At 39.5% G+C, this 27,077-nt stretch overlaps 2 protein-coding genes across 16 annotated transcripts in view; both read right to left on the bottom strand.

The window, feature by feature from the left end:
* LOC121673314 (interphotoreceptor matrix proteoglycan 2-like) overlaps positions 1-16,784 on the bottom strand; it is a 57,072-nt gene extending 40,288 nt beyond the window's left edge. For 3 of the 6 annotated variants that reach the window (XM_042046523.1, XM_042046525.1, XM_042046526.1), the window contains exons 1-3: positions 16,421-16,783; positions 14,806-15,066; positions 4,468-4,634 (exon numbers count right to left, since the gene is read on the bottom strand). In XM_042046523.1, coding sequence (XP_041902457.1) covers positions 4,468-4,634; positions 14,806-15,066; positions 16,421-16,493 — 501 coding nt within the window. In that variant the 5' untranslated portion in view covers positions 16,494-16,783. Of the gene's footprint in view, positions 1-4,467; positions 4,635-14,805; positions 15,067-16,420 lie in introns of all 6 variants that reach the window. The other 3 variants (XR_006019176.1, XM_042046524.1, XM_042046527.1) reach the window with 3 other exon arrangements.
* Positions 16,785-20,741: 3,957 nt separating this feature from the next.
* LOC121673315 (sentrin-specific protease 7-like) overlaps positions 20,742-27,077 on the bottom strand; it is a 44,926-nt gene continuing 38,590 nt past the window's right edge. For all 10 annotated transcript variants that reach the window (XM_042046528.1, XM_042046531.1, XM_042046536.1 and 7 more), the window contains 2 exons: positions 25,047-25,197; positions 20,742-22,925 (listed from right to left, as the gene is read on the bottom strand). In XM_042046528.1, the coding sequence (XP_041902462.1) occupies positions 22,788-22,925; positions 25,047-25,197 (289 nt within the window). In that variant the 3' untranslated portion in view covers positions 20,742-22,787. The remainder of the gene's footprint in view (positions 22,926-25,046; positions 25,198-27,077) is intronic.

Below are 27,077 nucleotides of genomic sequence, written 5' to 3'. Positions count from 1 at the left end.
CCACAGCCAAAGGCCAGCTGCAAAATGTCAGCCTGTGTGACAGCCACATTCTATAATAAAGTTTCCATTACAAACCAGCAGAAGTTCAACATGCACTTCTGTTCTATTTACTTGTTTTCTGTTGTACTATGTCAGGCTAAAGAAAAAAATTCAAAGTAAAAAAATTTGAAACATGACTTAGTAACAGGGTTTCTTTTTAATATATTCCATAGGAAGGAATTGTATTTTTTCCCTCCTCTTCTAATTGCGATACATTTATGGATTCTATTCATAACAAGATCTGATACTGGGTTTAATTATGTGAGCATTTATACTTCTAGTCAATTTGAATTCACCTGAGTTTCCATTAAAGAATGGAAGCAATCAAGGTATTGGCAAGGTGGCTACAGGGTGAAAGACACTCACCAGTATCTTTCAACAGAAGCTCAGTGATTGCAGTATATTCTGCAAGTTGTGGGTTTATGGCTCTGGGTTTTTTAAAGTACCACAGACTGCACAAAGATGTGCTTGACTGTAGATCTCCTTTTTTTAAACCTCTTGAAGATATCTTTATTCTTACTACCACTCCATATTTTTCACACCCGTGGTTCTTTTAGCTTTATTCCTCCACACTTAAATGTTCAGTGCGGCATCTTCTGATGCAACTTGTGCAAAAGGCTACTTGCAGGACAACAGTGTCAAAACAGTTCAACCAACTGCTCCAAAACTGCTGCATTATTTCAGTAATTTATAAAGCCAAAAAGTGTGCCCAGCAGCTATGTGGGTATCTAACAAAGTATACCATATGCCAGCTGTAAATTCTCCTGTGAACACACAGGTTGTGGTGCTTGGCAGCAGTGCTTCAATCTCACAGCAAGTTACCCATTGTTCTTGGGAAACCAGTATTAAATTTGCTTGCATTTCTCCTCACTTGGATTTTCCAAAAATTGCCTAGCACAAGTGGGAACATGGCCAAAATCACAGGGCAGAGTCAGGGCAAATTTGGCAATAGTGGAATTCCAAACATACTTGTCTCAAATTGCAGAATGGGATGAATGAGGACATTCTATGGAGCATGGTTTTACTCCCCACTGAAATACAGCTACACAGTAAGGAACACAAACCAAATTAATTTGTAGGAAGGAAGCTTTACATGAAGATTTATACTGAAAAAACCCCACCCTATGGACTGGAATTACCTTCTCCATTTGCATTTCCATCAGGAATTGAAAAGAGAGGTTAACAATCTCACACTTTGTAAATCTACTTAATAGCCAAAGAAATTAGTTCAGATAGTGTTCTTCCTATGTAAAGTACTGTCAGTTAACATAAATTAAAATGGAAAATTCAAGGGGGAAAAAAAAAGGATATTTAAAACCATTTTTATGCCTGGCACGAGTATGTCCACCTGCTCCTCCTGAAAATCTGGCAGGTGATCTGCTATAAGAAACTCAGGTAATTTAGTATATACATTCTGTATTAGCACATGCACATGCATGTATATACAGATATTACAGGGAAACCCACAGAGACACACCTCACATCTCCAACACAAAAAAAAGAAGCATGAAAGCTGAGATCAGCTGGTCTAAGCTCCAGCTGATATCCAGTAAGAAAGTATGTTAAGAGAAAGAGAATTTTTATCTGCATGAACTAAGTTAGGTTGGACCAGACATTGCAGCATCTGTGGATGTGTGACAGTGATTACTGGGGTTTAGAGGAAAGGTTAAGAAAAAAACAAGGAGGAAGGCTAATAAGATTGCATTTAATTACACTGCTCATAACAGACCTTCCTCCCCACTACTACATAAACAGCATGAAAGCAATCAGTTTGCTGAATTATTGTTTATTGAAAGCAAACCCCACAGATTTAGTTTGCCTAATTTTCAGATACCCTGGACTTCTTTTGAGAGAGAAGGGGAAAATTCAGGACATGCAGCATTTCTAAAAATTAAATTTCGTGTTGCAATCTACCAAAAAGCAATACAAAAAGACACTTTGAAATAAGACTGCCAGAAACTGCCAACATGCCCATACAAAAGAGGCAGCAGAGCAATGCTATGGCAGTAACAGCCAATATATACCAAAAGAAAAACAGAATTACTTTTATCACTGAAGGCTCTAAACTAAACTCTTGAAATTAACCACAGATGATTTTAGACATTGGAGAGCAGAGGAATATTAGAAACAAGTGGTATTTAATGAGGAGTGTAATGGTCAAACAAAAAAAACCACTGGAAAAGTGAATCTTCCTTTTAAGCAAGAGAGTGTGGCCTATTAGATGTATCACACCTGGCCACTACAGAGTGCTGTGCACGCAGTGAAACGACAGCAGCCCTTTGGTGAGAAGTGCTCAGTGCTTTAGAGGTCAAACCTAAGGAATGGGGAAAAAAATAGCAACAGCTGACAGCAACCAAATGAATGAACATGGCGTAATGAGAGGGAAACAAAATCCCACAAGTAATGGAAAGGCTTGACCATGCAACTTGGTCCTCTTAGCTGGTGAGAGTGGAAAGAACAAGAGGGTAGGACACAGGGCTTTAGAAGGGTGTTTGGTCCCACAGGCTAAACCCCAGTTCTTACCACCACATTAGACTGGGGCAAGCAACCAGCAGCAAGAAGGATGTTCTTAAAAGTAGAGATGTATCCACTACATCTGTTTGGACTTAACATTCTCACTGCTGCTTTAAAAAGGTTTCACACTCTGACAAGAATTTTGCGCACAAGAACATATGAGAAAGGTGAGTCAGTACTAGAGCTAGCAATTAAATCCACTCTCTGACCTATTCATTTAAAAATAGGTCATTGGATCTTTTGACAGTGACTGATTGGGGGATAGAATAGAGTGCTCTTGCCTTCAGTCTTTGGTTCAAAGTTAAACAGAGTTCAGCTTTTTATTTAAAAAAAAGTCACCTGACAGATTTGTGACATTTTGTGGAGTACAGAGGTGCCAGCATTCTGTCCCTCTTACCACAGACTAATCTATTATCAAATCAGCCCAAGAACCATCACCTTTTACCAATTGTGCTGAAAGAAAATAGAAGAATGAAAAGTGCTTTTTCCAGAATATTGCAGTGCTGAAGGGAATATATCCATCTACAGGAGAAAGGAAACCTAAATTATATGTAAACCTTCTGAAAAGGCCAAACACAGAGCACTTTAGCTGACTCCACCGTAATGCTGCAGAGCCATACCCAAAATAGGAGAGCAGCAGTGTGAAGTTAGATGCATCAACCCGTTTCCAAGAGTTATTTTGATTTCTTTTAATAAATTCCCACTATAGATCATCTCATTGCCAAAATTTTACATAAAACAGTTGCATGCGCTGTGTGCATTAAAAAAAAAAAAAAAATCACATTAATTTTATTTCTCTCCATCCTTTTGCAAAGTCTTCTAGGGGCAACAGCATCATCAGACTTCACAGAAGCAAACTTTGGCTAGCATCACCTGGGAAGACTAACATGCAGGCTCAGGAAAAAAAACTTGTCTCCATGATCCACAACAGTCTCCATATTCACGTTCCTTAGTGCACATTCCTAGCATAGAAGTGCAATAAAAGAGGAAGAGAGGAAAAAGTCAGCGCATCCACACTGACTGAACATTACTGATTCTATGGGGTTGCACATTTAAGACTTACCATTCATTAACTTGCAAAAGTGATCATAAAGAAGATCCATAAGCCACCATACATTTTAAGAAGGTTTTTATCCGGAGAAATTAAGATATCTACTGTATCTTAGATGAATACAAAGTTAAGCACTTAATTTTAAAATTCACAAACTCCTGAAAACACATCTTTGTATTTCATTTGAGACAGGCTTTTTTAGTTTGACATGTTTCTTTTGTTTTCTTCAAGCTAAAATAAACTTGAATCAACAGAAAAGATACTAAGATATTCAGCATTTTTTTATTGACTTGTTTTACACTTGTACACTGATTTTAACCTGCAACTTCCCATGGTGAGTTACCTAATGTTATTTATTGCCTTCATAGGACACCGAAGTTTTTTTATTTACAACTACACTCATTTCAGTCAGGCAGCAATACACAGACATCACAAACCTGTAGAACATTAAACAGGCAATTATGCCACAGGGCTTGGTAGCATCAGAACTACAGCTCGGAACTTCCTGCTCCTGAGTGCCATTTGGGCTGAAGGCACCTCAGTGTGCAGCTCAGAGCAGGAAGGCTGCTAAATGCACCACAACCTGACTCACATCATGGATCTGGACACCATCTACTTGTCAGGAGCACATCTACTGAAGACAACATTCTCTTCATCACTGCTGCTTTTCCCTCCATTGGATCACCCACAGCATTGTTTTGGAACTGATCTCAGAACTACAGATCCTCGAGCTGGAATACCCACACCTGTCTCTTTTAAGGGCTCTGTCCATTACTGCCAAATGTGATATGTCAAAGTTGCATGTTGCAGTAGGACATGATGCCCTTGCCCATGAGGACACTCCAAGCAGGTGTTGCACCCACCTTCATGATCAGGCTCCGGTGCTCCTCAGACTGACTGAAGTTGGTGCCCATTTCAAAGATGCTCATTATTCCTTCCTCACACAGGCTCATCCAGGCATTATACTCTTCACGCTCCGGCAGTCTGTCCCAGAATGTCTTGAAGACCTCCCAGACTGTTTCCTGGCACACTGAAGGCACAAGAAAAGTCTGGTGTTAGTACAACAGGAGTGCTTCTGTGGCACGAGTGGCCAGGATATTATTGTCCCAGTGTTGCAAGCTTATCAGCACTTTAACACATAGAACACAGTGACCTGACATCTACATGGAAATATGGAAAGCATTGAAGGGACTGAAATGAAGACATAATGGATCTTCCACACTCATACTACCTCTACCCCTGACTTTTTAAACAGAAATAATTAAAGAAAATTTAAGATAAAAATAAGAGAACATGAGAAAGCACTTGTCTCTTAACAATCATCAAGAACAGTATTTCCAGTGAGTGAAACTGCCCTTTGATCAATGAATCAAATTTTTAGAAAACCTAGAAAACCAAAATAGTATGGCAAATGTCCTCACAGGAAGTAGAGGTGGAGCTTAAGTTGTAAGAAAGATATTGGCACTGATCAAAGTTTAGTAGGCTCAGTCAGTTACAATTCCTTTGGACTCACCTTTACACAGAATTTAAAATGTGTTTCAGAAACTACAATTGCACTCATAATTCAAAAAACAGGGCAGAATGATGACTCAAAATAATACAGTAAGAAAGAAGTCAAGCTCTAACTGTACTGTAGGTGTTCACTGAGAAAGAACTGGACAGCTCTGAACAGTCAGCCTGAGAATTAAGGTTTAATATCATACACTACACTGTCTTCTTTAACCTCCCAACCTTGCACAAACTCTTTTTGCCACTCAGAGCAGTTGGTCACATGATGCTCAAGCAAGGACAACTCTGTGACCCAGCATAACTCAAAGAGAGAAAGATTTATAGGATTTCCCTTGTGTCCTGGAAGACAGCAACATTAAAAGGCAAACTCTCAAAATAATTTACACCAAATGCCATCCTGAAGTAGTAGTGGACAAACCTGCTTTTTGACCTTAATCTGATTTCACTACTTATGCAGACAGTTCAGCAGAGGAATGCTTTGCATTCCAGGAAAGTCCTGACATCACAAGCAAGCCCTTACAGGAGACTAAATCTATCTTCAGGAAGTCATTTTCTTCAATCAGCTTTAAAATTAGCTCTGGGCTGCCAAACCCAGTACCTTGCTGTTATTTCTTCTCGATACTTTTTTTTCCAAATTCCAAAGTTGTTTAAATGTACATATGTAAAAAACACATAGATCACATATGGAAATATTTTCATTCAACCAAGACATGGACATTTTTCTTAAATGCAAAGGCTTTACAAATAACAGCCTTAAGGAACTGTTTCCTATGCAGCAGCACCCTTAAAGCTTAGCTGACTCTGGCATACTGGATGGCACCATGCAGAAGAAGTTTTTTTTTCCACCCTGCATTTCAGTTCATCAGAGCAGTTGAGACCATTTCTCTGTTGTGGAACTCTGCAAATACAAAGACATTTCTCATGTCCATGCCACACTCCCAACAGCTTTATGACATGGAGATTAGCATTGTAGCTCATCCGGTATGTGTGACCAGAAAAAAATAAAGTCCCCAAACTCTTCATTATTAACTGTCAGTAGGATGTTACTGTTCTAGCACCCCTCCAGCATCTAGGCAGTTAACTTTATCTGTAAGACACAGTCATTTGGAAAGTATTGTCCACGTTTCCAATCAGTTTCACTTACGCATCTCTATTAAACAGAAACAAACAGACAAATTGACAAACATCCATGCACCATCTCACATCCCCCCCTCAAGCTACACTTGCAAACCCTTTGAGGCAGGGACCACATTTCCATCCGACTTCTGCACAGACCTCAGGCAATGAAGCCATAATCCTGCTCCGGGATTTCTGGTTCCTGCTGGAGTACTAATAAGCTTCCTGAAGCAAAATAACATCTATAGTATTCTCCCTACCATCCCACTCGTAAGAGCTAGGCACCCAGTAAAAAACTGAAGTCTAGTTTCAAATCCAGAAGCCTACACTAAGGAATATCCCTTGCTCACATTTCTTTTGGTGGTACTTATATCCTACATTCTGGATCTTTCACTCCAGGTGCCGCGTTGTACAGCAATGATCCCACAATGAGATTACTTCCTGTGGCTGGGATAAATCCTCAGCAGACTCTCAGTAACGACTGAAGCTATAGCAATAGCTTGCAAATACATTCCAGGGACACTGTCTAATGCTTTGGTTTTCAAATGCCAACAGGCAAAGGACTGGCTTCCCAGTTGCAAGTAATTGAATACAGTTTTCCTTAATGCTCTTAAACAAGTTTAAAATAAATGTGATGAGACAGTGTCTTGCCTGAATACAAGCTGCTACCATACAAACAGTTGTTCCAATCAGCTCCCAATAGATTAAGGATTTTCTGTGTGTCCTTTCATTTGGAATTAGACACCCCACTGAATTCCAGCCCCAAAGGCTTTGTGACATCTGTGGGCTCCAAGCCCATTAATTAGATCTAAGCTGTCACCACAGCCATGTATTCTGCAAAAGGAAGAAATGAGATATGGATAAGCAGTCACATTTTGTCCTCTCTAGCCTCTCCTATCTAGCTGTTTCCACTGAGGTGAGCAACAAGTTGGACAACATAGTGCAAATTCCTTCTGTATTCTCTTCCCTCCACAGAGTCTGAGAGTGTGTTAGTTCTGACACATGAGGACAGATAAAAAACTCCAAGCACACATCTGCCACAACCGCCATTTGAACACTTCTGTTAGCCCTGTCCAGGAAACCATACCCTCAGCCATGGTGAGCAGCTTGCCAACACAATCACCCTGCAACCTTGTTGACACACAGTCTGTCTTGTCACTGTCTTGCTTATTCCAGCTGGCCAGTTCGTAAAGCAGGGGATTGCTCTGCAGGATAAAAAATCCAGGCTGTAAGTGTTCATCACAAGAACCAGCCTCAGATGTGCTTACTTATAGGGTGCTCAAGAGTAAATGCAAAGAAAGAGTGAAACAAAATTGTTCTTTTTCTTTCTTTCTCATAAATATTTTCATTGTTTCACAGTTAGAAGAGAGTTGCCATTCCGAGCATAGAGACAGAACAATACAATTTATTCAGTGTGGTTCAAATCACAGACATATAAAGAAAGAGACAAGCACAATTTATCTTCCACCTCTCCTTCTGCAAAGTCGAAAAGGGAGCCGATTCTTACCTTGACTTGATGTGGCCACCCAGGGAACTGAAAAGACACCACCCTCACAGTGCATTCAAGTTGGCTAGTAAGTGTGATCACCCTTCTTTTAACTTGAAGGTAAGCACACCCTGTGATGGGTTTTCAGCTATCTGTAGGTGAGGGAGGTTTTTCAGAGTTTCTTACAACAAATTCTTGATAACTCCCATAAAGAAAAACATGTTTTTCATTAACTAGATTTTAAGCATTCTGAGACTCTGTAGACAAAAGTTGGAGGCACAAAACCAAAGTCAAACAGGACTTAACTGGAAGATTCAGGAAATAACTATAACTTACTTTTTAAAATAATTTACTATCTTTCCTTTCTGTCCTTCCAGAAACTTGCCAGTGTCTGTGTCAAATACATTATACGGATATGCTGACAATAAATTAAGCAAATTTGACTAAGATTTAAAATAGCAACTCCTTGAAACCTAAACAGAAATTGAAACAAAATGAGAGTCAGGGGGGACCAAACAGTTGACCACTGAACTTTTCAAGCAGAAATGCAACTCTGACTTTTAAATATACAACATTTAAAGGAGATAGAGAATGGAAAAAAAATTGCTGCATAAGAGCTTATAATAAATTGCCAGGAGCCCAATAATTCAGAATTATGATTGAAGCTGCTGCATTTTGCATTATGATCTTTCCGGGATTTAGTTTTCTAAGACTAGCTACAAAATTCTTAAAAAGCCGACCAAGCAGGCAGGCCTGCCAGCGTGAGGAAGAACTGCTGAGCAGACCCAGCAGCACTACCACTGCCACCTGAAGAGCATCTCTGCCCTTGGGCCATATGCAAAGAGCTGCTCTTCATGTCTGGATCTCACACCAAACTTTCACTAGCCCGCTACAGCGCACAGATGTGTGGGACAGCATTAGCAACACCAGGCCCTGGAGGAGACGGGATTTGTGATGAGGCCTCTAATCCCCAGCAAACAATACTGATTAAAAGCATCATAAAATCGAGATCAATCTTTTAAGGCAGTGAGCTAAGAGTCTTGAAGCTACATGTGAGTGGGAAGGTAAGCTCCTCTGGAAAATTGCTTCCTTCATCCCATGGCTGCAGTAATAACTAACTTGTATTTTAATGTTAGTTGATCCTTCGGCTACATTGCAATTTTCCACCAAAGAATTCAAGTGTTTAAAAAAAAAAAAATGAAGGTTTATGAGATAAAGAGAAGCTCCCTGCTACAAGAGATATGATCAGGTCCAGCTGACTACAGGAAAAAGAACAGGTATGCTGAAGAAATGTAACCGACTAGCACAATAAACCAGAATTCAAACCAAGAATGCAAATCACATGGCTTGTTCTGCATTTTGTCTCCAAAGTATATTTTGCATGCATATACTACATTTTCCATGTACTCCCCATCCTGAAAAGCTTCACAAATTAGAAGTCACTTAACTCATCACTGAAATAATCATCTTCAGGTGAAAGAGGAGGTAGGAAAAAATTAAAAGATCAGCACATTTGGTCCACGCCCTTGTGCAAGCTTCTACTTGAGCCAGGTGTCACAGGCACTTGAAGTAAGCAATGTTTTAACCTTTAAAGGCCAAGGCGGGTTTCAAAGGCTGCTTCAGAAAGCCAGACATGTCATAAGACAATTCCAATGGGAATTGTCTGTCAGCATATCTGCTTCAAAAGCAGAAACACCCAGCCCTTGGGAGCTTATCTACGTCAAATGCAGTGTCTATGCTCAAGCAATACTCAAAAATAATAGACAATATCCTGAAAAGCTTAAGATAATTGTGTTTCAACCCAAAAAATTCCTCATAGGCAGACACAAGCTCTTTTCAGTCCTACTAATCTGCAGGAAGGAGTGAAAAAAAATTGATTTGAAGCATCTTTTCCTAAAGACATCGTCACTGTTTTCAAAACCTCCAGCTAAGATCTGTGATGTAATTAAATGACTTTTCTCTTGCTCTGAAATTCTCCAGCCTGGCTACCCCTCACACACGTGGAGCATCCTTGATACAGCATCCTTGTGGCTCAAGCTGTACCACTGGGGATGCATTGATCTCTCAAACGGGAGACAATTAGCCTATTACACTCAGTGTGTGCTCAGGGATTTCTGAGGTTAACAGAAGAGGCACCACATGACAGCACTGAGCACCCTGTAGGGGGTAGGGTGGCTTTCTGGCCATTTGTGTAAGTGGGCAGTGCTGGAGTTTAATCCCAATTAAATCTCATTAGTGCTTCTTAAGAGTTGAACCGTGTATGGTGACTAGGAGCACTGAATCAGGCTGAATATTCTATTTTGAGGCAACATGAGACCAACTCCTCCTCCTCTCTAATAATTTCTGCACAACTGAACAGCTTAATGGCAGAGGGGTTTGATGAAGACTACAGTCACACTGACAGATACCTCCTATGAGGTCATTGCTGCAAAGGCTTTGTTAAATTAATACACACATGCAAAGAAATCACTCATCTATTGCTGCAATGCTACTGTCTATGGCCTATAACACCCTTAAAGCAACCCTTAAAAGATACATAAAAGAAACAAAGGGTTTAAACAGAAAAAGGCTTGAATGTGAATTAGCTAATTCACATGAAAGATTTTTGATTTGAACATTACCATACTAAAATCTAGCAAATAAATTATTCTCACCAATAATATTTCAGTGCAAACAAGTGTCCTTCATGGAAAAAGTCAAGTTTCTCAGAAGCATATGCTGGCATCTAAAAATTCAAACATAGAGGGAGACAGACCTTCTACAAATAAACTTCAGAAACTAATTGCTGAGTATGAGCTATAAGTAATATGTGCCAGGGATGGGGCAGAAACAGGGAAAAAAGGCTCACCCAGCTAGATTCATTATTTAATGTATTCTATTTAGCCAGGTAGTTTTTATGACTTTTGGCTCTTTGCCTTCGTCATTAGCAAGATCTGAATAACTTGTAACATTTATGATTTCTGTATCAAATTGAAACTTTACTCTTAACTATGTTCATAGGCAGAAAATAACGTCATTATTTCTAATGTTTCAGTAAACAGATTTGAAGGGACTGAAGAAAGGGGAAAATGAGCAAGCATAGTGCTATGCCCAGTCTAAGGACTACAGTCATGCATAGAATTTAATTCCTGAGAAACAGGAATTCTTTCCAAAGTTCAGAAATGCCCATGTGTCTCATCAGGTACAGCCCACTGCAATACCATCTGTTTCGTTGTTTGGTCAGTATCTGTAAAAGCTGTCCTTAGATGTTCAGCTTATCTGAAGCTCTGGCTGACAAGAACAGTTCTGGCAGAGAGACCATCTGATCTACTCATGTGAAAAGAGGATCAGTGCTCACAAAACCAAAAAGTACTCATGAGCATACACTGAATAGTTTAAGAAAGAGGGTCACAGTAGGAAAAATTGCAAAGAGAACTAGGAAAGGTAGCCACCAGAGTAATTACATCTCAGAGGTGGCAAAGAAGCATATTACCCTGAGCCATGGTGACAAAATCCAGCAGCATTTGTTTTACCCAATTAACAGGCATGAGACAGGTGAACAGTACAAGGCATGCTATCTTGTAATCCTTATATTGTTTCTGTTTTACATGCTAATTCAAATTCTAAGTCTACTACAATCCTCTACCAACAATTTTCACAACAGAGAATGGAGAGCTTCACTGAATTGTCTGCATAGAGTGACTGGTCACAACAGACTTGGTCTGAGTGGGCATGGCTATTTTTCACATAATAAATTTAATTTACCTGTGGCTTGGGCTACCATTTCCCTGTCAGCAGCAAAGAACATCATAACAGACATTATCATGTCTAGACCACTCACTGTCTGAAATCCCACTATTAGATTTCCACAACATTTTTTTGTGGAATCTCCAGCTGCCCATTGGACACACTTTGTGACAGCAGTCTAGCCATGAACCACCATTACACTTACAAGACTCTTCCATCAGCAACCATAACACTACACCATTTAAAAGGACATCAGTTAAAAACACCCTAAGACCCAACCCATAGGCCTACAGTACCGAATCTGTAAACATCTATGACTGATTTCCATCCCCATATTGAAAAAAATGAAATAGAAAATCAGACAACAGTAACCTCCAAATACAGCTACAAGAGATACAGAGACTGGGCAGTACAGAGACAATCATAATCCAGGATTTGTCTCAAAAGAGTGAAAATAGTATCATCTGCTACTGCAAAACTCTGTTCTGCATGTGATTGACTGTAAGAATAAAGCAGCACTTCAGAAATTTTTCTTTTAGATTTCAGGTGTAGAAAAACAAGTACAACTCCACCCCTGTTCTAGGCTGGTGCTTCTGAATACCACAGTAATAAAACCACCAGTGAATAATCATACCATTAATTGGACTTCCATATGTTGAAGGGTGATACTGCTGTTTTAGAAAACACTGATTTTTCTCCAGATCCCCACATTTTGTTCCACTTTGATTTTTTAATGGCTTATATTTATCATATTCTTCATCTTGTATCTTTTTAAGGCTCAAACAATCCAGATGTTGTAGTCAGAAAACAAAAAGCTGTACACTGTTAAGCCTACAGCAATATGACATAAGCACTTCCTTAAAGCCTATGACAGGAATGTTCATCCGTCATTCTTAACACTTAGAGAGGCTTTTGCAAGCTAGCAAAAGTAAACAAAGCTAGGAGCTACAGACAGGTAATTATATTCCCACCTGTTTGCTTCTGAGGTTGACACAGATGGAACAAACAGCCTGGATAAGCAGCACATGCAAACCTTTTTTGATTTTCTAACAAGCTTTTAGATCAAAATAGCAATCAACCTTTCCTTCCAAGGTAGTGGCATTGCACTGCTGGCAGTAAGGCAAAACCAAGGAAAGAATAGACTATATTAAAACCATCCTTTCCAGAGAAAGTATATATTGATATTGAAGTAATTTCTTACTTCAACATATACAGAATTAAAAAAGGTTTCTAAAAAATACACACTGAGGTTGAAAAATCAGCAGATTCTGTGTACATTTATATTTATTCCCTTCTGGGGTCAGTTGTTTTCCTAGTCACTCATAGTGGCTGGTCTCTGAGTGTTAAACAGTGACCCCACCTTTTCCTAGGATTATTTTGTTGACAGAGGACTGTGGCAATTTGGATGGCTACTAGAAGCTTTGCATGTAACTCAGTAACACTGAATTCAGACACCAAGTACCCACCAATCCTGCTCTATCACTCCTCTTCAGCTGGACAAAGGAGAGAAAATGTAACAAAAGGCTCTTGGGTTGAGGTAAGGACAGAGAGAGATCACACACCAAATTCTGTCAAGACAGGCTCAACTTGGGGATATTCCTTGAATTTATTACCAATCAAATCTGAGCAGGACAACGAGAAATAAAGCCAAATCATGAAACACCTTCCCCTCACCTCCCTTCTTCCCAGGCTTAACTTCACTCCTGGTTTCCTCTAACTCCTCACCTGCAGTGGTGCAGGGGGATGGGGGAGTGGGCCTGTTTCTGCCACTACTTCCCCCTCAGGGGGAGGACTCCTCACACTCTTCCCCTGCTCCAGTGTGAGGTCTCTCCCATGGGAAACAGTTCTTCGCTAACTTACATCACCTCAGGTGCCTACTCGAGACATCATTAGACACCACCCAACACTCCTGGAACAGCAGTTTCTGCTGACAGAATGAAGATGACAAATTGCTTGAACCAGACCTTGCATGCCTTGCTGTTAATTAAAGTCACCTCTTCTCCTTTCAGAGATCTTTTTCAAAAGTTTTAACTTAAAAGCACTAAGGGTAGTCACAGCCTCTCTGCTCAAGGAAACCTTGTGGATTGTGGAAGCTGTTAAATCCAGTAAGGAAACAGATGGACTAGGTGGATTTTTGGTTCAGCCTAGGATTATTAAGACCTAAATATACTTTTGCAACCTAATTTACAGATTTCTTTCTTCTTTATTATCACTCACACTTTTGCTTAGTTGGTGTTGCCCTAATCTACCCCTACCACAGGTAAGTGAGGGGTGACTGAAGTTAAAGCCCATGGTATATGTGGATTCATTTGGAGCAAACAGAGAACAGTTGAGTCCTATTGGGTGGAAATGAGAAACTGGCAAAGCCTGTCAAACCATCAGCATCATCATCAGTGTCAACATCCCTTGCAAGCTGGGCCCAATTAATATTTGAATGATGCTCTAAAACCCCATATAATTCCACTTTGTTCTCCAAATACATTGTTTATGTTCACTTTTATGTAAACAGTAAGCAACTCCTGGTTGCTATTGTTTTTCACTTGTCTAAGTAAATAAACTGTCACCAGTGAGAGTTTCTCTATAGGTAATCAAATCTCATCAAACATGAGTCTCTGAACACCCTTCCTTCTCCTCTGACAGCAGCTCTTTGTCATTTTGCCAGTTTTGTACAAACATGTTAAGATAATGACAGATTGTTTGAATGCTGCAGTACAGACACACAGAGCAGAAAGTGCTGTGTGACTGTGATGCCCCATTCCAATGCCGTCAGACAGAAGGGTTCGAAATACATCATGTTACTGTAGTATTTCATCTGGTGAAAGATGTCAGTGGGAATACTGCAGCTCTTCAGAGAAAGCTCTGTCACACCAACTTCCACACTTTAAAAGAAAGGCTTCCTGTCTATTATACTACAGCCCAACACACAGAGGTTGGCTTCCTACACAAAACACACTGCATTTCACACAACCAGCCAGAGCCAAAAGTCACGTGGCTGAGGTGACTTGACTCTTCTGACTGATGCCTCAATGAATTCTACTGGCACTTTAAGAACACTAAATAAACCCAACAGACTCTGCTATTTAGTTACTCTGTACATAGCACCTGTTTTTCTCAGCATTCAAACTGTTCTGAGAAAGGATTATTTTAGTAAACAATGTGGTTTCAGGGACCAAGAGTTCTTATATGAGTGTAGACAGACAGTGGGTTTTAGCCCAGACCAGCTCTCATAAGCAAGATTATCACAGAAAAGTTTCTTCCAGTAATAATGTATTTCCTACAGCCTGATATTTACTATGTTTAAAAGTTTAATTAAACTTTTTAATAAATGAATGTTCCTTATCAATTACCCACGAGATGTACTTACCTCTGAGCCTGAAATACTTCAGATGGTTGGCAATAGCCTGCTCAACAGATTCATCAGGGCAGATCTTAACTCCACTGGGGAACAGAATGGACCGCTTCCTTCGTAACTGCAAATGCCTGTGGAACTGCTCAGCATCCATGATGCTGTTAGGCTTTTTCAACCCAGGAGGCAGAGAAGGGTTTGCCAGCTGCCAGTCACTGAGCTGAGGGGCTGGTGAAACTTCTTCAGCCTGTCCTCCTTCTGCAGCTGAATAAGCTTCTGCTGTGAAATTAAAACCACACAAATTTCTCTGATGAGATAATGATGCAATCATTAGTATCTTCATTCCACTTCTGTAGTCTCTGAAGGACATTGCTGTGCTTTTTTCTGTTAACAGAACCTGTCTCTGACTGCGATGTTATCAACAACCTTAAGCTCTTTACAGTATCCCATCAAATGGTAACATAGTGTAAGGCTCTAACCCTTTGAATTCTACTGCTTTGTGTTTAATTTCCCTTCTGTCATTAGGCTGAGGTCAATGGGACTATATTTGTAAATATATATGTATTTAGAAGCTTTCAGGGCCAGAAGTAAAACAGAGAAATAATCCTACTCCATACTTTCTTTCCCCAAGAACCATCTCTATAGCTTGCAAAAAGAAAGCTGCTTGAAAGGACAGTTAACCTTTCATCACTGAGGCAGGTCCCTACTCTTCTAGAGCAGGGGGAAAAAAAAGAGGAATAAAAAGGCTCATCAGCTTTATGTTGGGGTTTTTTTGTTGTTGTATCTGTTTTTTTGTTGTTTTGCGGGGCTTTTTTGGTTTTGTTTTTTTGTAATTTCCTCTTATATTAGTTGTTCCACATCATTCCAGAAGAAACTTGAGGAAACAGCTGAGGTAAGAACATGTATATTGAGATTTAGTCTGACAGTCTAATTTTCTATCCTTCACAGTTAGCTGATCTGAAATTATTTAGCTCAACTTCTTTCACTTTTTCCCCCTTTTCCTTGGAAAACGTGCCTGAAAAACAATCACAACCAACCATTTATTAGAGAAAGAATAGTAATAACTCTATGGCATTTCTCATCCCACAGATTATGAGTTTATTCTGCAACTTCAAAGTCAGTAGACCTTTGACTTTTATGAAAGATGAAAGGCATGGCTATTTGATAGTATATTAATAATGAGCACTGTTGCACAAAAATCACCAGACGGTCTATCAGAGGCAGAAAAGAACATCTAAAAATGTCACTAAGGTAAACCCCCAATCTCTACCCAAATTGACACATGTTCAGTGCCCAAAAGCAGAAGATGGAACCTTACTTTTTAAGATTTAATACAAAACTAATAAAGAAAATAAAAATTGAAAAAAATTACCAGTATTTAACATCTCAAAGTTGAAAAAAAATTGCCTCCTATAGCTACTTCTATACTCAAAACAAGACAATTGTGCAGTTATACCACCTGGCAATCACTCAAAGTATTCCATATTTACACTGCTATCACAGCACAGATTTGACCAAACATTTCTCTGTATTAGCCCCCTTTGTTACAATTAAATCAGAGAGATATTTTTAATTCTACACACTACTATAGTTAAATTTGTAAACGAGAACGTAAGAAAGATGTCTGCATTACCTGCAACTATTTGAAGATCTGTGTTAATCATTCCCGGAAGGCAAAGAAAGATTTTCCAAATGAAGCCAAACATACTTATTTGTGTAATAAAAAAAAAAAATTATAAAAGCAAAAAAGCCCAATCCCTTTTAGCAAGAGAGCTGTTGTCTTTACAGTAGCCTTGAACCAACCAAGAGCATTGCCCTTCTTGGAAATGTCTTGACGTCACACATTATCTTTGGAGAAAGCATTAGGTAAAAAAAGTCAACCAAGACATCCTGGCACTGTTCTTTTCAAAGACAGTATTCTGCTTTAGTGAAGAAACAAGAAAAGATGATCGAAGTAGACTCCTTGGAGCTAGCAGATGGACTGACACAATTTTTTAATTTTAATCTGGCCAGCTAAGCTCTTTACCAGGGCTTTCATACCATTAACAGACAGTCCAAACAAGGACAGCACCTTCCACGTTTAATTAACAACACTTTTCATTGGCCTTTCAATTTCTGCTCTTTTTAAAAATCCTACTGACCACAGAACATCAGGGGGAGCACACTAATCTCCAGTAAAAAGTCTCTGTGTGTTTTGTCTTCTGCTTGTACAAATATACACACATATATAAATGTATGACTGCCTTAAACACAGTGGCATACATAAACACTGAAGCAACCTCTCTGTGGGGCTGATTCTTCTGGTTACAAGGCTGCTGCCGAGTCTGTGCTGAAGGAGGAAGTCTTGTGCTGTTACACCACTATCCCCTGCATCCCAAAAGCAGTGCTTCCTCCAAAGATAAAGCCAGGGCAAGTAGTGATTCTTTCCTCTGTGTTCAGGTATTACCTGACATGAGCAGCAGCAGGACGTTACCTGAAGATACCTGAAGAGATGATCAGCTAAGGAAATGGCAGAAAGGGCAGAGTAGAGGAAAGCAGCAGCACTCTCAGTTCCCATCCTGTCCAGGGTCAGCTCACTGTGGAAATGTGTATGGAAGCTGTCCTGCAATGGCAGACTGCATTCAGACCACTAGGAAATCTCCTTCAGGGCTGTCTTCTACATGGTGTTACTCAGGACTTGCTGGTTACTGTGTTCAGGTCATTCTAAACAAACCACTGGTTTGGCTGAAGTGACTATTTTTGGTAGTGGTTTTGTGTAAGTATTTCAAAGCTGGATTCCCAGGTGTCTGTCTGCAGAGCTTTAACACAGAGCTCCTTAGGCAGCGCAGTGCTCACTTCTCTCTCCTAGCTGTCAGCAATTCACATATCAGGAATTATCAGCAGTACTACACATACAACACTCACAGGAATCAAATAAGATGACCTTTGTTTCTATGCTCTGTCTTCTGACATCTAACAGACTCCAGCTGATATTTTTCAAAACAGCAACATATTTTCTTTGGTTCTCCCTTCTCCACCCTAAAATTATTAAATTACACCTAAAGTTTAACCACTGAGCTGCTTGAACACCCCCAGTTTTCTTACAATCAGACATTTTTGATCTATCAAACCATCACTGCTGACCTAGTCAGGCTCTGCCAAGATAACCATGATGCTGGCAGCACCACGCTGGAGCTATACACGGAACAGCACAGGGACAGGACTGCACTGGTGCCCAGAAACTGTTTCAAAGTCCTATTTAGCAGCTCTGGGTAGAGAGAACAACTTCTGAGCTAGCTTGGGAACCTTTACTATGATCCTGGACTCAACACAGACCAGCCTTTATTTTGTGATCCTCTGCAGAGACTCATACTTTCAATGTTATGAATGCTTTTGCTTGCATTGTCCTGCAAAAATGCAATTGGATCAAGATTAGAAACACTACACATGCTTATAAAGGCAAAAGCTAGAACACACATACTTCAGTAAAAGTATGAAACCAAGTTAAAAGTTTTCCTGGACAGTTTTTTAGATTTACAGTATTGTTTCTTTCGCCAATGAAGTACTCAAAGGCGCTCAGAATGGGAATAGTATTAAAACCATCTCTGTCAAAATTCGTTTTCTATGGTATGGCTATGTCAGCTTCTGTATGATAAAATATTTTAAAAGTGTAAATTCAGTTTTATTCGTGTTAGTTTGCTGTCAATTTCATATTCAATGATTTCAGCACTGAAATGTAGACTTGTAACAGCTGAAAATCTCCTACATTTATAATAGCAAGGCATAACTAAAAGCACAATCATTTAAAGTTTCTTAAAACAAGCAAAACAACTCTTGCAATAGATTTTCAAAATAACTGTGGAAAATTAACTCTTTCCTTGATTTGATGAAAGCCTTTAAAGTAACACTTTGTATCAGAAAATGTGTAATACTTCATTTTGAGCAGCCGAGTTGTATCTGTTCAAAACTATTAATGAAAAACATTCTTGCTTAATGAGAAAACAAGGAAAGTGTAATTCTAGTGACACAACACACCAAGGTCACCCCAGTACCTCCAAAAATAAAGACAGTTTTCTGACAGTTTGCATTTCTGAGAAGAAATTACATGTATTTTCATATAGCAAATGGGATTATCTGAATTACAGCTCTTTAGAGGGTAACACTCCCTGAAATACTGCTGCAGCATACATGTCATTCTAAATAATGTCCCTGTTTTTCAAATGCAGTTTATTCAAAAAGCTGAATCCAGGTGTAACTAAAAGAATGCCAAATAAAGGAATACTTTAATGAACATGCCTCTAGTAAAGAGCCACATCATGGCAGATACCCACTATCTCCAAGCTCACATGGTTTAATATCCAGAATCTAATCTAACTTGTCTCCCGTGACGACACAGAAGCCGATTTTATGGCATTTGACAGGATTCACCAACAAAATTCCCAATCCGTTTAGCAGAGACAATTAGGTTAGACAAAGCCTTTTCCCTTGTTCAGTTTCTGTGGTTGCTGTTGCCAAGCATTCACTGTCATGCGACAAGTGCCAAGCACTTCTTGCTTGTGCTCCTGAAGAGCTCTCTGGTGAACACCTCCCAAAAATAAACAAGTTCTGAGGCTGTTTAAACTTCCAGCTGACCAAATTCAGCCGACCATAGCCTGTTGTACTGCCACCTCTTCCATCATAAAGTATTGTAAAGTATTTTGAGCAGAAAAATTAGGAAGTTAGGTCAACCAAATTAATCTCACACTCAACTCTGTCCATGTAATGTAAACTTACTCCCAGCATTCCTCCTTTTCTGAACTGTTGACCAGAAATCTCTTACCTTGTTCAACAGTCAAAGATGATCCCAGTGTCTGTGCTTCTATTTGAACTTCAAACTCCAACTTCAATTTAATTGGGCAGAATTATTACTATTAGTATTGGTTTTATTCAACACATTTTCAATCCTGGCACTTTTCAAGTCTCATTCTACAATTCCTGCTTTTCCATCTGGAAAACAGTTACCTTTTTTTTTTGTTTGTTTGGGTTTCTTTTCTGGGGGGGTGGAAAGATAGGTGCCAGAAGCAATACTCTGCTTCTCGGTCCTAACCAAGGTAAAAGTGTTACTACTGTGGCTTTCCAGTTTTTATTATTTTCTAAGGTGTAGTACTTACTGAGCACTGCAAGCTCATCTCAGGGTCAAGTTCCAGGAGGCAAGTACCACAAAAGCCCTGATGGACTGCAACTAATCTATGCCTGCAACTCCATTGCTAAAACACACCAGTCCCCTTTTACTTATAAAAAATGAACAAAAGAACCAAAAATCACACTTGCAGATTCACTTCTCCAGCTCTTGATGAGAACTAGGTGACTTTTTTTAGATTTTTTCCTGGCAGATTTACTTCCTACATGTTACTTCTCTTATGCCTTGCTTCTTGTGTTGTGCTTGCCAGCAGCACCTCAAGCAGATCTCCGTGACTCAATGTCCCACACAGACAGAATGCAGCAGTTTCTTTTAAAGAAACTGACAGGCACATTTAACACCTCGGGTACAACTGTTTGCCTTGAAACAAAAATGACACAGCTTAGGGTAAAGAGCCTTACAGAGATTGGTTTGCTTTGAAATATCACGTCACTCCACTATTTCAGTTAGACAGGGCTTAATACAGGAAATGGAAATGCAGCAGCTGTGCAAAAAGGTCCATGAGTCAGTCTGGTTAAATTGTTAACTTTAGGGAGTTCTAGCAAATAAGAAGGAAACATGAAGATACCTGGAATGTAGCTTCTTCCACAGACACTTCCTAGCACTTACCACATACCTGATAAATGCAAATGGCTGGAATGGGGTGGGTTGTGGCTGATGGTCCCATAATCACTGGGTGAGACGTAGGTGAAGAGACACACGCTGTGTATATACCCTAAAAGCAGTAAGGTGGCCTGTCTTAAACTGAACTCGTGGGTTACTTGTAGCAGCTGGGAAAAGAATGGTAACAACCACATTCAGCAGCTTCTGGAGATAATTTTAATATCAAATGCATTGGCATTCTCATAACACATATGTAAGAAATCTAAAAAGGCAATCCTTTTGTGTTATAAAATCAATTTAGAAAATTGCATACATTATTTTGCTTTTTAAGTATCTAAAAAAGAACAAATCACTTGGTGATAAAACCTAACTCTACACCATAAGAAAAAGCCCAAACTGTTTTTCATAAGGGAACACTGAAAATATTATTCAACTAAGAAAGGTGTAAAGAAAGGGAACATATTTCTGCATTTTATCTTTTGTTTTACAATAAATACACAGATTATTCTTGTAAGTAATGCTGGTGTTGTGATTTAGGTGCTGAAAGACACAAACTCTGGGATGAGAGGGAAAGATGCTGGGGGGCAGGGGAAGAAGGGGTAGTGACAAACTACAGAATTAAAGTAGAAACAAAACCAAAAAACATACAGTCATTGCACAAGGCTGCTCACAGCTATACAGAAGGTAACTGTGCTCAGCAAATCGTTTTAGAATTGTCTCTGTCCCCCAGAAAGAATGCTTCCCAGTTTGAGAAACAATAAGAGAGGGGGATGGAGGAGTGTTGGATGACTGTACAGACCTGAAATAATAACTGGATTTTCCAAATGCCAGGTTTCAGAGTAGTCTTGAGGGAAGGGGCCCTGAGAATTCTGCAATGACATAAAAACGTTCATATCTTTGGGTTGCCCTCAATTTTTATTTTAACTCTCTATTGTACTTCCAGCTTTAAGAGCTCTGGTTTTGTAGACTGCTTTATGACACATGTGGTTTTGGTGGTTATCTGACACAGTCCTTCTGAAGGGTGACATGACACTTAAGTAACAGGGAACAGGACAAAGCATCCTTTTAAAACAGTCACCTTCTATCGTGCAGTGAGTACAGAAAAAAGTGCACACATCAAAATGTGATCACTGTTCAAGGAAAAACTGCATAAATACAAATTAAGACAATGATAAACTTGTGCTAGTTTATCAAAGCAAGTCTGAGTTCAAACACTCAGTATTCAGGCATCTTTACTCAATTCTCCTAAGCAAGGTACAAATCCTGTTTGCCTTATATGTAAATCATATATCTTAATGACCTTATTTTTCAGTAGAACACCTCAGACTTTTGAGATCGTTAAGCAACAGCCTGCTTGCCTTGCTAATGCAGTGATGCCTTAAGATTTGTAGGAATTATTCCCCAAAATCAGGTGAGCAGCGTTAAAAATCTACTGCCTACCCATACTGTATTGGTATGTACTTTGAGAGCAAGTTTGCTTCTCAAATCTGATAAGAAAAAGAAAAAAAACTTAAAAAAATACAGTCCAGACTTTAAAGTACATCAGCAGTCACTCTCAAGCAAATATCTTCCACTCATGGAAATACACTTTTATGAAAATGCTAGGAAAGGGGGAAATAATTTAGAAAAAAATAATCAAAACTCATCAGGCTCAAATCTTGGCAGAATTTTCTGACACATGCAGATTACTTCTGTATATAATCAGAAACAAAACAAAAAATACATCTCTGAAGAGAGTCAATATTAAATCCTTAAAGTAAAACAATACATAGTATTCATTCTATCTGTATCAGCTGCAAAATCAAGAGACAATACAGGATCCAAATCCTGTCTTCAGGCCTGACTCCTACATGATGATCCATGTTTATACGGAATTATAGAGAACAGGCTCCAAAAGATGAAAGTATTTTTACATCCTTGTGGCATATACCTGTAAGCAGCTTTCATATTCCAAGTAAAGAATCAACTAGCAATCCATATGGCATTAGCTTTAACTTACATATTTACACTCTTATCTACAACCTCCTCCCTTCCCCATCCCAGCATCATTAGACCACACAACACCAGTGAAAAAAAAAAATCTTTAAATAAATACATGCTGAACAAAAAGTACTTCTTGTGCCTTTTTTTTTTTGTCTTCCTTGCAAGGCAGGAAGAGACCAAACACCAGTAAGCAGAGTTCCAGTTAGTTATTTTATACAGCAGTGTCCTTTGCCACGACTGCCATTTATTGGATTCATTAGCTGCTGCTGCCACTCTGCTGCTGGAAGTGCAGTTGCAAGATCAGGTCTCGAATTTCTTCTCTTTTGCTTCTGATCAGCTGACGAGGGAACCAATTCTCCAGATGCAGCGGTTGTTCAAAATTAACGATGGGATTCTGGTAAGAGAAAAAGGAATATTTATGGCATGAATTTTCTAACACAACTTTCGAAAAGAATTTCAAACCCTTCCACTGCTGCTGAGATCAAGGAGGTACAAACAAGTTTCCATACAAGAATGACAGCCTTTGAAGTCAAATTCCAGTTCTTTCGTCACAATGACATATATGTGCCCTTACCAAAAGGTACCCATGGTAAACACCAAACAGGTTATCATCACTTCTCTTAAAGATACATCAGTATTAACCCATATTAAAGGCAGACTTCATGTATTTTGACAAAGTAGACATACTTTTGATATCTAAAATGCATCTGTCCCTTGTTAGTCACAAAACACATAATTACAATCACACTATAGCAAAGAATCAAGCATACAGTAGTTAAGGCATGCTGAGATTTAGTTGTCTCAGGCATGTGGTTTTTCTGTTGTGAGCTAGTCTCTCTGAAAGAAGACAACAAAAAGTAAGAATACTGATAACACTTTCAGGACATGAGAAGGGGAAAATTTGGAATGAAAGAGGATAGCAAAACGAAACAGTTGAGAGGTGCTGGCAACTTTGGCAGTTAAGATCACAACAACACATCTGATTTGCCAAAACCAATTTTGTTTCTTTTTTCCCTCCTCATTCTTTTGCCATGCTTATATTTCATCTTCTCCTTCCTTTGAATAAAGTAATATACGATAAATTGAAACAGTAAAGCAAAGAACACATCATGATTTGCAGTCTATGAGTGCAGGCATGCTCACGACAAGTTACAACCACTTTGTCCCAAGCTTTGCTTTTTCAAGAGGAGCAAGTCCTCATTGTTAGAGAATGGGCAGTTCAAAAGCTTTGGTAAGTAATTTAATTTTCCACCTATACAAGAGCTCAACCCATCTATTACAGAACCACAGAATGGCTGGGGATTTAAGGAACTTCTGGAGTTTTATGCCCCCAACCAGACCTTCCTGGCTTCCAGCACAGCACCTCTCCTCACGGGGTCACCTGTCACTCAGGTCAGGAACTCTCCAGGAAGTTGTCAAGTTAAAGTCACCCAAAGGGTCCAGGGTCTGTGAATGTGAGGCTGCTTTTACCTGTCCAAAGAGGGCCTCGTGCACTTGTTCCTCTTGATCAGGTGGCTGACAGCAGATGCCCACGGCTACCCATGGTACTCTGCTCTTTAGTCACTACCCATAACCTCTCAGATGGCTCCTCACCCAACCCTAGGCATAGATCCATGCTTTCCAGCTGACTCACATCAAGGACAGCTCTACCTCCTCAGTTCTGTGCCTGTACTTTCCAAAGAGCCTGTATCTATGCACTGTAGCCTCCTGCCAGATACATGATGTATCCCACAACATCCCCATGACCTCGAAAAGATCACAGCCCTGAAAATGCACACAGATCTCCAATCTACCCCCACACTGGGTGTACTTGTGTACAGGTGCTTTGGAATGGCAAACTGTTCTACAGCAGAAAAACCTGTTCACTGCCCAAGGCCTCACACAAGGCTTTGCATGCACAGGAATCTCAGAGAATTCAAGCCACACACGCAAGCATCAAACTAGGAGAGCCATTCACACGACAGAGCAAAGGGCAGTGTGCTGATCAGGGGCAGGAAGACTTGGGGACACCTTAGAAGACAGTGCCTGAAGCCCAGGATCTGCAGATATTTAAAGGTATGTGCTGAAAAAGAGGCTCCCTTAGCTCTTCACATTCCCTTTTAAAAATTCCCCCTCTCCCTCTCTCTGCAGAAGCTGCTGCCTGCAGACCCACTCAAAGACCAATGACAAAGTTTTAGATACTGCAAGAAGAGATGCAAAGATACTTTTGTAACATCTGTAGGGCAGGAGTGCAGACACTAAATAGGCTGCAAATACACCCAAATAGTCAGCATGTGTCAATGCCAAAGCAACATTAAACTATGAGGTCAGAAATATTTGAGGATAGACACACTAGAGAAACCAGACAGAAGGATCCCTGCCATTACTTAAGAATGGGTTTCATCTCTTTCTCAAATGGCTTTGACACTTTTGACACTGCATCACAGCCTTTTTGCATCTGGCTATTTTGCTCAGAAATAGGGTTTGTGGTTTAAGGTAATTTTGGGGGAAAGGAGAAGGTAGTTTGCATTTGTACCTGGAAAAAGCTTTCCACATACTGCAGCAAATAGACCCCACAATCACTGCTGTTATCTTGTTTAGGCACTCTGGGACACAGGTCAATCATTGTGGATTTACTGAATTCCCGGTGTGTTTTTCGTTTAGCTTCCCATTCCACTTCAAGGTACCTACAGAAGAAAGCAAACAGCTGAAATACTTGAGAAATAACTCCCAAGCTCAATGCCTTTTGGGACACTAGTCAATATTGTTCCAAGTTGGCTAAAAAGCTAAAATAGCTTTAGCCAAATTATTTCACAGAATTTGTCAAAGAAACTCATATACTATTTCCACTCTCCAATATTCTGTTGCACTCAGAGGCGTTTCTACCACACAACAAGCAACATACAAAACAAATATACATGTCATTTAAAATCAGCTACTTGTGCAGAGTTTCTACAAGCTATTAGGATACCAATATATTTTTATACCTTAACTAAAGGAATAATTTTCTTGGCCATCACATATTTCTCCTGGCTTCATTCTAAGAGGCCAGCAGCGTTTTCTCAACCTAAGCAAACCATTAAACCCCCCTTAAAACTCACCTTACAAAAAACTTCAGTTACAATTGCACCAATATAACCCTTGCAATCTAATAGTGCCCAAGGTATTTAAAGACTTGTTGAAAACCTTAACAAAGCTCTTATATAGTGATTAGGATTTATTTGTTATTAGGCTTTTCTATTGTTCTTGTGCTTCAGTAGCAACTCACTGACCCCACGTTCAGGGCTGGCTGCTGATTTCAGAAATGGGATTGAAAACCTAAGGGTTTCCTTTTCAAAGGCAATAGTTGCCTATATTTTTCTCCTGGCTTTAGCCAGACTTGCAAAGGCTCAGGGCTTCTGCGAATCAAACATAAGGTCTGACTTAAGAGAATAAAATATATATGCATTAAGTCAGACCTTGTGGTTGGTTTCTAAAAGCCCCAAGTCCTTACAGGCATGAGAATAAAAATACATATAGAACACTTAAAACAGCTTTTGGGGGAAATGGCAACTATGGAAAGGCATCAAACATGAAACAATTCAAAGATTAAGACATTTCAGTGAAGCACACTTCCTAGGAACTGCAAGAACCTGTCGCTGTTTTACCGAGGACCGGCGAGAAATGACACAATCCAAATCCAAGGAGAAAAGGGAATTATTTTATTATTTACATGCTAGGTTATATATCTTGGTACGTGAGAGAGCATGATATGGATTGGTCCCTTGACCAGCCACCCCCTAGAGGGATTGGCTGAGGTTCTCTAACGCCCATTCAAAATATTTTTTCCAGAGTACCGAAACAAGGCTGGAAAACAAACCCAGGTACAAGAAACAGAATTAGTTTACAAAACCATCTTTCACTGTTTCTCAGCTGAAGCATAAGAAAGAAAAACTTCACAAAGTGCTTCAGCAGCTGGTTTTCTCAGCTAGCTGTATGAGAAAGAAACTTCATAAAATGCAAAGGCAGCTGGAAAATTCCTCTGCTCCTGCTTTTGAGCATCCACAATAACCTATGACTGTAGACTTTGTAATTCATTTGTTTGAGCCTGACCACTGCCCAAAACACAGCAAAAATCAACTCAAGGAAAAGAAAATGTCACAGAATCCCTGCACCAGTTTCCTTAAACTTCTGCTTTCAGGGTGTAACTGGAAATTGAAGGAATAAGAGGTTTGCTTCCCAAACTCCCCTTATCTCACAACTCCATAGCTCTCCACTGGTTTTCTGACTTTTTGTGACATCTCTCTAAACTCCATGAAACCACACTCTGGAATTTCAACCTCGGGAATAGCTCAAGGCACAGTGCACAAAAATAATACATCCCATAGAAATTTTAATAAATAAATAAATAAATAGAAGTTGCTATTTCATTCTTCCTCACAAGACATACATGGCAGGGAGGAATCTCTATTAAGGGAAAAGATGGTTTCAGAAAAATTTCTGAATCTCATATAACCCTTACATAGCATTTTGAAGAATTTACTTTTACAAGAAGGTGGTGGTATTTGGATTGCAGATCTGTGTTCCT

Source organism: Corvus kubaryi, unplaced genomic scaffold, assembly GCF_017639235.1.
Source record: "Corvus kubaryi isolate FWS band 111438036 unplaced genomic scaffold, C.kubaryi_AGA036_p1.0 65355, whole genome shotgun sequence".
In the NCBI taxonomy this organism is placed as follows: domain Eukaryota; kingdom Metazoa; phylum Chordata; class Aves; order Passeriformes; family Corvidae; genus Corvus; species Corvus kubaryi.
Note: the sequence above shows the minus strand (reverse complement) of the source record. Positions and strands in the feature narration are given on the sequence as shown.